The 14146-nt window shown below is 45.3% G+C and overlaps 1 protein-coding gene across 5 annotated transcripts in view; it reads left to right on the forward strand.

The window, feature by feature from the left end:
- NPAS2 (neuronal PAS domain protein 2) overlaps window positions 1-1332 on the forward strand; it is a 258956-nt gene extending 257624 nt beyond the window's left edge. For 4 of the 5 annotated variants that reach the window (XM_074213806.1, XM_074213807.1, XM_074213808.1 and 1 more), the window contains one exon: window positions 4-285. In XM_074213806.1, the coding sequence (XP_074069907.1) occupies window positions 4-198 (195 nt within the window). In that variant the 3' untranslated portion in view covers window positions 199-285. Of the gene's footprint in view, window positions 1-3 lie in introns of all 5 variants that reach the window. The other variant, XM_074213809.1, reaches the window with a different exon arrangement.
- Window positions 1333-14146: the final 12814 nt, after the last annotated feature.

A 14146-nucleotide genomic window follows, 5' to 3' on the forward strand; every position in this document is an offset into this window, starting at 1 on the left:
TAGGTACAGACACCAACTTCATTGCACAATGAACAGCAAGACTCTCTGCTTCTGCCAGCCTACTCCCAACAACAAGGGACGATGGGATATCACCCTACACCCCCACAGCCTCCACCACCACCACCACCACCACCTCATCCATCTCGAAGGTCTAGCAGTCTCTCAGAGTCCTCAAGCCTCCAGCAGCCTCCACGATAGGACTCCAGCAGAATGTCAATACACAATCAGCTTTAACCAATGGACAAGAGAGGGACCGGGCAGGGGAGGAAAGGATTTTGGATCTAAGTTCTTGGCTTTTGCACACTGCAGAATACATTTCAGAACTCCTAGATCATAAGAAATCTCAGAGTGCAGGCTGCAGTGGATAAAAAATTATCAAGATCTGATTGTCCTAACTTCCCCCTGGCTCAGTGGATCTCTGATGTACTCTACAGCCATACATGACCACTCAGACTGGAAATGAACAGTATTCTATGTGAACCCTATTCTTATTGGGTAAACACTTGGAGAAAGCACTTTTTGCTACATCCCTGTGAGCACATTCATGTTACTCCAGCTGACTGTGGACTGTCTATATGAAATATTTGGCCTTTATTCTTTCAATCTTCTTTCCTTTGCATTTGAGAAGCATTGGGTCAAAGATCTGATGAAGAGAGAAAGAACAAGAGATTATTTTTATTATTGTTAAAATTTTTTTTTGCACAACTGCACAGAAGAAATAACTTAGGCACTTTCTGTATAAAATTAAAAAAAATAAAAGTCTATTTACTTCATGTCGTGGCCACAACTACAAAAACAGCAGGCAGAGCTGGTCATACTCTCCAACCTAAAACTAACAGAACAGATCTTTTAACCCTTCCTGTTCTGGTGGTTGTTTTGGGTTTGGTTTCTTTCTTAAGAAAATAACACTGGACTATACCTGTTTACTTTATTAATTACAACTACAAAGAAGGACTCAAACTGTAAGCACAATCATGCAGCTGATGTTCTGGAATTCTGTTGAGACACTTAAGAACACAAAGAGGATACATTTCTGCCTCCCAAACAGCAATCACCTCTGTTTGGGGCTACAGGTCACTGAGGAAAATGCACTGTGTTTTGGCCCACTGAATGGGGATGCTGCATCTTATTACATATCTTTCATGATAAATACCTAGGATTGAATTTTCCTTTAAAAAATGCACTTTTGCTTTTTTTGTATGTTTTGTTATGTTGAGATGTTTCTAAAGAAAAGATTTTATGTAATTATAAAAACATAGTGTATTGTACAGTTGTTGTAATAATGACCTATTTCTATAAAAAATAAAATTGTATGGAATTATGTGTAAATTATTTTGTATCTGAAACACCAGTTCATTTCACAAGTATAAAAGTTTTCTTGTGCTTTTCTGTGAGTGGACATTTTATAATAAATTAACAAATTTGTACAATTTTCTATGGAGGCAATTTCTGTCTCTTAGTATATTTACATATACATATATGGACATATATTATGTGCCTTTATGAGTAAACATGTATTTGTCTTTATTTCTGCATGCATTTGCATTCAATAAAATAAAATTAAGAGGCAGTATGGCAGAATGGATAAAGAGCTGATATCAAAGTTGGGAAGACCACATGTCCTGCCTCTCACACATATTAGCTGTGTGACCCTGGGGAAGTCATTTACCTCTCAGGAATGTAGGTTATTTTGAGTAAGTTTTAGAAAAGATTCCCTTCTACGCTTTATGAATGAAAGCACAGGTCTAGTCCCTATCACTCAATATAGCTGAGTCTAAAGAAAAAGAGGAAACAAGCAACTTCTCTAAAGAGAACTTCATAAAACCTAAAAAAGTCAGCAGACTAGGATTCAAATCTGAGTTCTTTTACTGACTCCCTGTAGGACCTTAAGTAAGTCACCTTAACACTCTGGGCCTCAGTTTCCCTATTGGTGATTTAAAGAAGCTGGCATCTAAAGTATATTCCAATTCTGACTTAAAAGGAAGTGTGGCCTAGTAAATAGATCTCTGGACTTGGAAAGGCAAGTCTAAGGGTTACCTATGATTTCACTGGTTTAGGGAGCTCCTAGCTGAGGAAATTCCTATCAACGTAGTTGGTATCTTCTCTACAAATTATGAAGTTTTCTTTTAGCACAGTGATTGAAGAATTTGCCCAGGAACACACAATCAATATGTCCCAGACACAGGACTCAAGCATCAGTCTTCCTAGCCAGTCCTTTCTAGACTGCACTATGGAAGACCTCCTAGGGTTGATCTGAACCAGTTTCTTCACTAACATTCTACTGTCTGAACTTAAAGAATATAAAGGTTGGACTCGATGCTTTCAACTTTAAACCTATAGCTCTGATTATGTGGCATCATGTGATGACAAGCCTTACATAGACTGAAATATTTACCTTCAGATCAACCACAAAATTGAAAGAATAATGTGGCTGTGAGCTTGAACCACACACAATAGATAGCCCTAAAAAAAAATCCATATATCTTTTCTCTTGAAAAATACTAGTCTTTCACATATGAATAAATAAATAACCCACAGAAATGCCCAACTATTCAGAATCCTCACCAAAACACAGATAAATTGAATCCCCCTGATTTAACAAACTTGAAATAACAGGATCAGACAGATGATATTCTACAATATCCTTTCCTGGCTCCCCCTCAGCATAATGTACAGCTAAGAGGCACAGTGGATAATAGATCTTTGAACAGGAAGGCCTGAGGTCAAATCCAGCCTCAGACATTGTGTGACCCTGAGAAAGTCACCATCTGTCTACCTCAATTTCATCTGTGAAATGGGGATATTAGCACTTTCCCTTTCAAGATTTTTTTTAGGTTTTTGCAAGGCAAATGGGGTTAAGTGGCTTGCCCAAGGCCACACAGCTAGGTAATTATTAAGTGTCTGGGACCAGATTTGAACCCAGGTACTCCTGACTCCAAGGCCTATGCTTTATCCACTATGCCACCTAGCACGCCCCCCTTTCAAGATTGTTGCAAAAATAAAATGAGATTAATATATGTAAAGCATTTAGCACAGTGACTACCTAGTAGGTACTTAACTAAATCCTTTCTTCCAATAGGAGCCCTGGGTTCCAACTCTGATTCTTTCACCAAATAGTCATCTATTAAGAGGATCATAGTAAACTTCCTTTTCCTTACCTTCAGCATTTGTCAAATGGTTGTCATTCCTGTTATTAGAGAACTGTGAGCCTAAAGTGAAATATATGACAACACTGGGGAAAAATGCCAAACACTACATAAAATGCAACTGTTTTTCTAAAAATATCTTTTTTGTCAATAAAACATTTAAAATATATTCGATATATTAGATCGATTCAGCATTAAAAAAAGAATTTAGGTGATGAGAAATCATCACATAAAACACTATTCTTTAGTTAGTTCAAAATGTCATCTATATGAATCTCTAAGAAATTTGCTTTATTTAATCAGCAAATTTTCTGAATCTCCACTTCTTAAAAGAAAAAGCTAATTAATGGAGATATAACCTAGTTTTATTTCAAGTTCTTTGAAAGCATAAAAGTTTAGGGAAAGACATACCATACTATCATTTGTTTTTTCCCAGAATTGTGCCTTTCAAATAATCACAATGTGGAGAAATTTGGAAAACATATTAGTAATTTCTTTGTTCATTATTTAAACCCATAAACTCAGCAAGAGATTTTTTAGCCATACAATTTATAATTAATTGACATTTTACTTGTTAAAATACTGTTTCATGGCATTATCTTTTTTTCCAGGGAAAAACTACAAGTTGTCTATTTATCTTGGCTCACCAGATGTGAATAGAGTATAAACTCAGGAACACACTCAATTTCAGAGGGTTTAGAAACAAAATTTACTCTCTTCTATCAATAATGACAACTGCAGTTCATTAAGCAAAAGATAATTTAAAGGCCTGTTTAAACAGGCAAAATGAAGGACTTTGCAATCATCTGGACAATATCAGTCTTTTAAAAGCCTTTTTGCCATGATTATCTGGCAAAAGGGGAGTTTGCCTGAATTATGCAAAAACTCTCTCCATTGTCCTCTTTGCTTTGTTTGTCTGCCTAAAAGCTTTAGGTTCAGAAAACAGTATAATAAAAAAATAGATCTAAAGAAATAGATCAAGTCCTGTATTTAGACAAAGCAGATGACTTTTTTGGACAGACATGTACGTGTAAAATGTTTATTACTCCCTCTGCATATGGACATTATGATGAAAGTAGGCTTTTATCAGTCTAACATGGTTCATTAAACATGGAGCTGAAATATATATAAACCTTCTGGTACATTCAAAACAGATTTTTTTTTTCCCTGAATAAAACTCAAAAAAAGTTTATTATTTTCCTTTAGTATATGTGCCTAGCTAGTCTAAATTCACCACTATTTTCCACCTTAAAAATGCTTTAGCACACATACTATATATCTTATAACCTTAGCAGATCACTTCAAACTCGTATTCCAATCTAAACTTATCATTTCCCCTCATCCCTTTTCCCCCACCCCAAATCGGGCCCCCTGCTCAATTTTCCTTCAGTAGCACCACTTTTTTCTTCAATCATACAGGCTGGAAAATTTAGACATTTTAGATTCACTAGTGTCTCATACACACGTTCAGACCATTGCCAAATTTAGTTGTTTGTCCCTTCAATTCTGCCCTTCTATTCCATATCTACCCCAGTGTACTTCAGCAACTGCTCTTTTGTGGCTCCATAGTAGCGTTTCTGACTATTTCCTTATCTTTTTATTCATATCTATCCTGCACAGGACAACTAGACTTTCAAAATTAACAACAAACACTAGAAGAAGAGTGGTATGGTGGCTAGGAAAAAGAATTATTCTCACAGAGTCAGGAAGTCTTGGGTTCAAATCCTGATTTCTGAGTAATTTTGGGTAAGCTATTTAGATGCTTAGTGCCCCAACTCAGACTTTAAATTGTAGAAGATGCTCACCTGTATTGGCAGAGAAGTCCCTCAATAGGACCTTCTAACATTGGTTAATCAGAGATCTGTTCCCCACCTCACTTCACCTCCATCCAAAAAATTTCTTAAGAATATATTGCATTGAGCCATACAGCTAGGTGGTTGTTGGGTGTCTGAGACCGGATTTGAACCCGGGTGCTCCTGACTCCAGGGCCAGTGCTTTGTCCACTGCGCCAACTAGCCGCCCCTTCCCCTAATTTTAATTCCCTACCCCTACCCCCCCCACCACAGAAGGCAGTCTGTTAGTCTTTACATTGTTTCCATGGTATACATTGATCTAAACTGAATGTGTTGAGAGAGAAATCATATCCTTAAGAGAAAAAAATAAATATAAGAGATAATAAAATTACATAATATGAAAAAAATATATATACTGCATTTAGAATCCTATGCCAGACTCTGAGAGAGAAGTTCAGGTAAGATATGATTTCTGTCTTTATAATAATATTGATATTTATTGGATTTTGAAGCTTTCTGAGTGTACTATAATACATAATAACTTTTGATAATATCATGGATTTCACAGTCTAATAATTGACTTTCAATTTAATTTAACAAGTATTTATTAAATGCATAATAACTTGAACAAGGGAACAAAATAGTACCTGCCCTAAAGGTGGGATTGATAATGATAATTGATGATGAGGGCATGATAATTGTTGATGATACTTATGACTGATGATGGCAAGAATTTTTATGAGCAGTTGGGTGCTGTAGTGGACAGAGCATTGTGCCAGAGATAGGAAGGTCTGAGCTCAAGTCTAGCCTCAGGCACTAACTAGCTGTGTGACCCTGGGCAAATCACTTAATTTTTATTTTCTTAGGTTCCTTATTTGTAAAATAGGGATACACTGGAGAAGGAAAGAGGAAATCACTGCAATTTCTTTGCCAAGAAAACCCCATCCATGGAGTCACCCAGAGTTACCATGACTAAACAAGTATTTACATAGAACCTACCGTGTGCACAGCACTCTGCTAAATGTCAAACATTATCTCATTTGTTCCTATTGTAGTGGGAGAGATGTGGGGTCTCCAGTAGAGATTGAGGGGCCTTGAATAGTAAATGAATTCACATACTCCCTGGGATTTAAAACTGGTCAAGTTTTACTATAGAAGGCTTACACAGTAAGCAGATTAAAATTTCCTAGAAAAGCAGTAAGTACTTTGAAGTTAGATGAAGTTTGTGAGAGAGAAAAAGAGAGAGTCATTAGGGCTGGCTTAGTCTGGCCACATGGCATGGGGGCCCATGGTAATCTAGAGGGCCTAAGTAGGGAGCACATGGCCTAAGAAAGAGAGAGAGAGAGAGAGAGAGAGAGAGAGAGAGAGAGAGAGAGAGAGATGCAGACATTTTGCAAGGTGGAAGGTAGAGTCAAGAAGAAACCAGAAGATGGGGCAGCTAGGTGGCTCAGTGAATAGAGCACCAGCCCTGGAGTCAGGAGTACCTGAGTTCAAATTCGGCTTCAGATACTTAATAATTACTTAGCTGTGTGGCCTTGGGCAAGTCACTTAACTCCATTGCCTTGCTAAAAAAAAACTTAAAAAAAAAAGAAACAAGAAGGGCCAGTGCTTCTTCTTAAATGTACTTCTATAGTGGATTGGACAAAGCACTTGGGGAGTGGTTTAGTACCTTGTTCAGGTATTTTCCAATAGATGAACTGGTCCTTTCTGTCCCATGGTGAGTGATCTCTGAGTTCAACATGTCATTTCCTGCGTAATTGGGTAAGGACAGGTAGCTGGAAACCTGAAGCTGGGGGAAGGGGGAAGCTAGAGGAAAGTTGAACAATCCAGGACCATTCCCATCCTGGAATGGAGTCACTTTGCACAATAGAATTCCCCCAGATAGGTACAAATATTATTTTTCCTTCCCCAAAATTTGCTTCCAATGACAACATACCCCACATCCATAATTCACTGCATCACTATTATTATACCCATTTTACACATGGGGAAACTGAGGCAAACTGAAAGTGATTTGCCCAGGGCAAATTTGAATTGTCCACCTGTCTTCCACCTTAAATAATGACCATATATAAGTATAAACAGATTACAAAGTAGTCTCCAAGAATAGAGTACAGGTCTAAAAGGTTTTTTTATTTTTAACAATGGAAACAGGGTTCCAGAAAGCATAGTGTAAGGGTAGGGAAGGGTGGCATAGGAATACCAGATGAATTGGTCTATTGGGAGATCTGAGAGTGGTGGTCTGGGAAGGGAGCTTGAGTCCTACAGTGGTAGATTATCCCCTTCTCCCTTCACAGTGTGGAAGGATTTGATTATTAAACCCTGATAAAGGTGTGGGGAATAGTGAACCAGGCCTGAAGTCAAAAGTATTCATCTTTGTAAGTTCAAATCACTAGCCTTAAGACCCTGGGCAAGTACTTAACCCTATTTGCCTCAGTTCCCTCAAATGAAGAGTCAGATACTACCAACAATAACAAGGCAGAGATGGGTTTGGAGTTTCAGGGGGTGAGGCAAGTTTGAGGTTTGATGGTAAACTCAAGCCAGTGAATTTATTTCAAAACTCAAAAATTGAGTAGACTTTCCCTCAGGGTAGGGTGGGGGCTGTGTTTGTGTTTGTGTGTGTGTTGTGTGTGTGTGTGTGTGTGTGTGTGTGTGTGTGTGTGTGTGTGTGTGTTGGGAATAGATAGATACATGGTTATTCCTGAACCAACTGCTGTGCAATGGGAGGAGGGGCAGGCAGATTACCAGATGAGATACCAATATCTATGACTATAATAGATGATCTCACATGAGAAAATGTATTCATCTGAAAGGAACAAAAAAAAAAGCATTATTTTTAGAATGTAAATTTCTTGAGAGAGCTTGCATTCATTTGTGTCTTTTTATCTATGTGCTTCCCAGTACATGGTAAGTGCTTAATAACTGCTTCCTAATTGATTAATAGCTATCTAAAATCCGAGGAGAAAATTGTACCAATCCAGGCTATCAGAAGAGATATGCTTGAAGAGATGTTGTTGTTTAGTTCTCACGACTTCAGGCAAAGCTACTGGAATGGTTTGCCATTTCCTTTTCCAGCTCATTTTACAGAACTGAAACAAACAAGGTGAAGTGACTTGTCCAAAGTCCTGCAATTAATAAGGGTCTAAGAATTTTAATCTTCCTGATTCCAAGCTCAGTAATCTATCCACTGCCACAAGACACTGGGCAATAGGAAGAAATAGAGACAGGAGGCATTCAAAGCACAGAGAAATCTGAGCAAAGATAAGGATCACTGTGTTTTGGGAGTTCAAATCTGGCTTAGACACCTACCAGCCGTGTGACCCTGGGAGAGTCATTTAACCCTAAGTGTCTTAGTTTCCTTATCTGTAAAATGAGCTGGAGAAGGGAATGGCAGCAGTATCTCTGCTAAAAAAAAAAACAAACCCAAATTAAATCATAAAGAGTCAGATACAATTGAAAAACTGAACACAGTATATTTGAGGAATGAAAGGGATTCAGAGCACTGTCTAGTTTGATTTGAATCCAAAATTTGGGTAAGGAAATAAACTTCAGCATCTTTGAATCCTTTATCTTTTATTCAAGGCTCAGCTCTGGTCCCACTTACTAAGGGGAGCCTTCCTATACCTCCACCTGGTGGAGAAAGGTGAAGTGTAGCTTAAGGAATGAACAGGAACTGGCTACTGATTGAACATGAGAATGCTATAGAAATATGAATAATCAGAATCTTTGAAGCTTCTCCTAAGCATCTATCATGTTCAGCATGTACTTGCCTTATCTCCTCTACCACAGTATAAAATTTTTAAGGTCAAGAACTAACTCCATTTTGTTTATATTGTAGGATCAATCTTTTGCTTTCCATTTAATTGAAAACAAGAGGAACATTTTCCATCTTACTCTGTGAGGTAGGCATTGCAAGTATTGTCATTGACCCTTGTATTGCAAAGGGGCTGAGGCACAATTAATAACCCTATGGGAAAGTATAATGAAAACATTATTATTATTACTATTATCAATAACTGGGGGAGGGAGGTGCAGAGAGGGATTTCCCTGGTATTGTTTCTGTGAAAATATTAATTTCTCATTTATTCAATAAACATAGTTTAAAGGGCAACTAGGTGGTATAGTAGATAAAGTACCCACCCTGGAGTCAGAAGGACCTGAGTTCAAATTCAGCCTCAGACATTACTTAGTTCTGTGACCTTGAGCAAGTCACTTAACCCCATTGCCTGGCAAAAACAAAACAAAAACAAAAAATAAACAGTTTTTTTTTTAGTTTTAGTTTTTGCCAGGCAATGGGGTTAAGTGGCTTGCCCAAGGCCACACAGGTAATTATTAAGTGTCTGAGGCCAGATTTGAACTCAGGTACTCCTGACTCCAGGGCCCGTGCTCTATCCACTGTACCACCTAGCTACCCCCCCCCCCCCAAATAAATATAGCTTAAGCATCTCAAACCACTATGAGCAGTGCTGGGGGCCTTATAAAATTTAGATAAAATGCAGTACATGAATGCATGAGGTTTAGAAGTGAGGATGACAAGATAATATTCATTTAGTCAGTAAACATTGTTTATATGTCAAATGCTCAGGATGCAAAGAAATGTAAAAGACAATTCCTGCTTCCAAGGAGATCACAGTCTAATGAGGGAGACAAGATACAAACAATTGTATGCACAAGCTACCTCCAGAATACATTTGAACTAACCATTAGAGGGAAGGCACTAGAATTCAGAGAGTTCAGCAAAGGCTGAAGGTTAGATTTTAGCTGGGATGTGAAGGAAGTCATAGAGGTTGAAAGCTGGAGAGAAGGAGGAAGAGTATCCCAGGTGTGGAGGGGACAGCGAGTGAAAATGGCCAGATTTGAAGATGGGCTGTTTTGTCTGAGGAACAGCCAAGAAGGAGGCCAGTGCCATGGAGTCAGGGGATATCTGAGGAGCAGTCATTTAGTGGGGGCTTCAAAGAGGATAAAGAAGAAAAAGTGAGCCCAGACCTGAGCCCAGACATGTCCATTCAGAAGTCCCCTCACTCCTCTCTTTCTGTCACCCCCCCCATGTCTGTCTCTCTTGTCTCTCTTCTCTGTAAGTCTCTCTTCTGTGTCTGTGTCTGTCTCTCCATCTCTATCTCTCACACCCCCCCCCCCCGCCGTCCGTCTGCCTCTTTCACACCGTATGTCTGTCTCTCTCTCTTGTGTGTGTGTCTGTCTCTCTCACCACCACCCCGTCTGTCTGTCTCTCTTCTGTCTCTGTATGTCTGTTTCTTTCTTGTCTTTCACTCTCACCGCCCCCCTGTCTGTCTGTCTCTGTCTCTCTCTCTCTCTCTCTCCTGTCTGTGTGTCTCTCTCTCACCCCGTCTGTATCTGTCTCTCTCTCTCCTGTCTCTGTGAGTCTCTCTCTCTCACACCCTGTATGTCTGTCTCTGTGTGTCTCTGTCACCCCCATCTGTTTGTCTGTCTCTCTGTCACCCTGTCTGTATGTCTGTCTCTCTCCTGTCTCTCTCTCACACATCCCCCCATCTGTATGGCTCTCTTTCTCTCCTGTCTCTGTGTGTCTGTCTCCCCTGTCTGTGTGTGTCTCTCGCCTGTCTCTCTGTGTGTCTCTCCTGTCTCTGTGTCTCTGCGTGTCCGTCTCTGTGTCTCTGTGTGTCTGTGTCTGTGTCTCTGTGTCTGTGAATCCTGTCTCTGGCCCCTCTCTGCGGTGTCTGTCTCTGTGTCACTGTGTGTCTGTCTCTCCTGTCTCTGTGTGTCTGTGTCTCCGTGTCTGAGTCTGTGTCTCTGCCCCCTCTCCGCGGTGTCTGTGTCTGTGTCTGTGTCTCTGTGTCTCTGTCTCTGCCCCCTCTCCGCGGTGTCCGTGTCTCTGTCTGTGTCTCTGCCCCCTCTCCGCGGAGTCCGTGTCTGTGTCTGTGTCTCTGCCCCCTCTCCGCGGTGTCCGTGTCTGTGTCTGTGCCCCCTCTCCGCGGTGTCTGTGTCTGTGTCTGTGTCTGTGCCCCCTCTCCGCGGTGTCCGTGTCTGTGTCTGTGCCCCCTCTCCGCGGTGTCCGTGTCTGTGTCTGTGTCTGTGCCCCCTCTCCGCGGTGTCCGTGTCTGTGTTTGTGTCTGTGCCCCCTCTCCGCGGTGTCTGTGTCTGTGTCCGTGTCTGTGTCTGTGCCCCCTCTCCGCGGTGTCTGTGTCTGTGTCTGTGCCCCCTCTCCGCGGTGTCCGTGTCTGTGTCTGTGTCTGTGCCCCCTCTCCGCGGTGTCTGTGTCTGTGCCCCCTCTCCGCGGTGTCTGTGTCTGTGCCCCCTCTCCGCGGTGTCCGTGTCTGTGTTTGTGTCTGTGCCCCCTCTCCGCGGTGTCTGTGTCTGTGTCCGTGTCTGTGTCTGTGCCCCCTCTCCGCGGTGTCTGTGTCTGTGTCTGTGCCCCCTCTCCGCGGTGTCCGTGTCTGTGTCTGTGTCTGTGCCCCCTCTCCGCGGTGTCTGTGTCTGTGCCCCCTCTCCGCGGTGTCTGTGTCTGTGCCCCCTCTCCGCGGTGTCCGTGTCTGTGTCTGTGCCCCCTCTCCGCGGTGTCTGTGTCCGTGTCTGTGTCTGTGCCCCCTCTCCGCGGTGTCTGTGTCTGTGTCTGTGCCCCCTCTCCGCGGTGTCCGTGTCTGTGTTTGTGTCTGTGCCCCCTCTCCGCGGTGTCTGTGTCTGTGTCTGTGTCTGTGTCTGTGCCCCCTCTCCGCGGTGTCTGTGTCTGTGTCTGTGCCCCCTCTCCGCGGTGTCTGTGTCTGTGTCTGTGTCTGTGTCTGTGCCCCCTCTCCGCGGTGTCTGTGTCTGTGTCTGTGCCCCCTCTCCGCGGTGTCTGTGTCTGTGCCCCCTCTCCGCGATCTCTGTGTCTGTGTCTGTGCCCCCTCTCCGCGGTGTCTGTGTCTGTGTCTGTGCCCCCCTCTCCGCGGTGTCTGTGTCTGTGTCTGTGCCCCCTCTCCGCGGTGTCTGTGTCTGTGTCTGTGTCTGTGTCTGTGTCTGTGTCTCTGTCTGTGTCTGTGTCTGTGCCCCCTCTCCGCGGTCTGTGTCTGTGTCTGTGCCCCCTCTCCGCGGTGTCCGTGTCTGTGTCTATGCCCCCTCTCCGCGGTGTCCGTGTCTGTGTCTGTGCCCCCTCTCCGCGGTGTCTGTGTCTGTGCCCCCTCTCCGCGGTGTCCGTGTCTGTGTCTGTGTCTGTGTCTCTGTCTCTGCCCCCTCTCCACGGTGTCCGTGTCTGTGTCTGTGCCCCCTCTCCGCGGTGTCTGTGTCTGTGTCTGTGTCTGTGCCCCCTCTCCGCGGTGTCTGTGTCTGTGCCCCCTCTCCGCGGTGTCCGTGTCTGTGTCTGTGCCCCCTCTCCGCGGTGTCCGTGTCTGTGTCTGTGCCCCCTCTCCGCGGTGTCTGTGTCTGTGTCTGTGTCTGTGCCCCCTCTCCGCGGTGTCTGTGTCTGTGCCCCCTCTCCGCGGTGTCCGTGTCTGTGTCTGTGCCCCCTCTCCGCGGTGTCTGTGTCCGTGTCTGTGTCTGTGCCCCCTCTCCGCGGTCTCTGTGTCTGTGTCTGTGCCCCCTCTCCGCGGTCTCTGTGTCTGTGTCTGTGTCTGTGCCCCCTCTCCGCGGTGTCTGTGTCTGTGTCTGTGTCTGTGCCCCCCTCTCCGCGGTGTCTGTGTCTGTGTCTGTGCCCCCTCTCCGCGGTGTCTGTGTCTGTGCCCCCTCTCCGCGGTGTCTGTGTCTGTGTCTGTGTCTGTGCCCCCTCTCCGCGGTGTCTGTGTCTGTGCCCCCTCTCCGCGATCTCTGTGTCTGTGTCTGTGCCCCCTCTCCGCGGTGTCTGTGTCTGTGTCTGTGCCCCCTCTCCGCGGTGTCTGTGTCTGTGTCTGTGCCCCCTCTCCGCGGTGTCTGTGTCTGTGTCTGTACCCCCTCTCCGCGGTGTCTGTGTCTGTGTCTGTGTCTGTGTCTGTGTCTGTGTCTGTGCCCCCTCTCCGCGGTGTCTGTGTCTGTGTCTGTGTCTGTGTCTGTGCCCCCTCTCCGCGGTGTCTGTGTCTGTGCCCCCTCTCCGCGGTCTCTGTGTCTGTGTCTGTGCCCCCTCTCCGCGGTGTCTGTGTCTGTGTCTGTGTCTGTGCCCCCTCTCCGCGGTGTCTGTGTCTGTGTCTGTGTCTGTGTCTGTGTCTGTGTCTGTGCCCCCTCTCCGCGGTGTCCGTTTCTGTGTCTGTGCCCCCTCTCCGCGGTGTCCGTGTCTATGTCTGTGCCCCCTCTCCGCGGTGTCTGTGTCTGTGCCCCCTCTGCGCGGTGTCCGTGTCTGTGTCTATGTCTGTGCCCCCTCTCCGCGGTGTCCGTGTCTGTGTCTGTGTCTGTGCCCCCTCTCCGCGGTGTCTTTGTCTGTGTCTCTGCCCCCTCTCCGCGGTGTCTGTTTCTGTGTCTGTGCCCCCTCTCCGCGGTGTCTGTGTCTGTGTCTGTGCCCCCTCTCCGCGGTCTCTGTGTCTGTCTGTGCCCCCTCTCCGCGGTCTCTGTGTCTGTGTCTGTGTCTGTGCCCCCTCTCCGCGGTGTCCGTGTCTGTGTCTGTGCCCCCTCTCCGCGGTGTCCGTGTCTGTGTCTGTGTCTGTGCCCCCTCTCCGCGGTGTCCGTGTCTGTGTCTGTGCCCCCTCTCCGCGGTCTCTGTGTCTGTGTCTGTGTCTGTGCCCCCTCTCCGCGGTCTCTGTGTCTGTCTGTGCCCCCTCTCCGCGGTCTCTGTGTCTGTGTCTGTGTCTGTGCCCCCTCTCCTCGGTGTCCGTGTCTGTGTCTGTGTCTGTGCCCCCTCTCCGCGGTGTCTGTGTCTGTGTCTGTGCCCCCTCTCCGCGGTGTCTGTGTCTGTGTCTGTGTCTCTGCCCCCTCTCCGCGGTCTCTGTGTCTGTGTCTGTGTCTGTGTCTGTGCCCCCTCTCCGCGGTGTCCGTGTCTGTGTCTGTGCCCCCTCTCCGCGGTGTCTGTGTCTGTGTCTGTGTCTGTGCCCCCTCTCCGCGGTGTCTGTGTCTGTGTCTGTGTCTGTGCCCCCTCTCCGCGGTGTCCGTGTCTGTGTCTGTGCCCCCTCTCCGCTGTGTCCGTGTCTGTGTCTGTGCCCCCTCTCCGCGGTGTCCGTGTCTGTGTCTGTGCCCCCTCTCCGCGGTGTCCGTGTCTGTGTCTGTGCCCCCTCTCCGCGGTGTCTGTGTCTGTGTCTGTGCCCCCTCTCCGCGGTGTCCGTGTCTGTGTCTGTGCCCCCTCTCCGCGGTGTCTGTGTC

The sequence above is a fragment of the Macrotis lagotis genome, chromosome 1, assembly GCF_037893015.1.
Source record: "Macrotis lagotis isolate mMagLag1 chromosome 1, bilby.v1.9.chrom.fasta, whole genome shotgun sequence".
NCBI classification, from domain to species: Eukaryota; Metazoa; Chordata; class Mammalia; order Peramelemorphia; family Peramelidae; genus Macrotis; species Macrotis lagotis.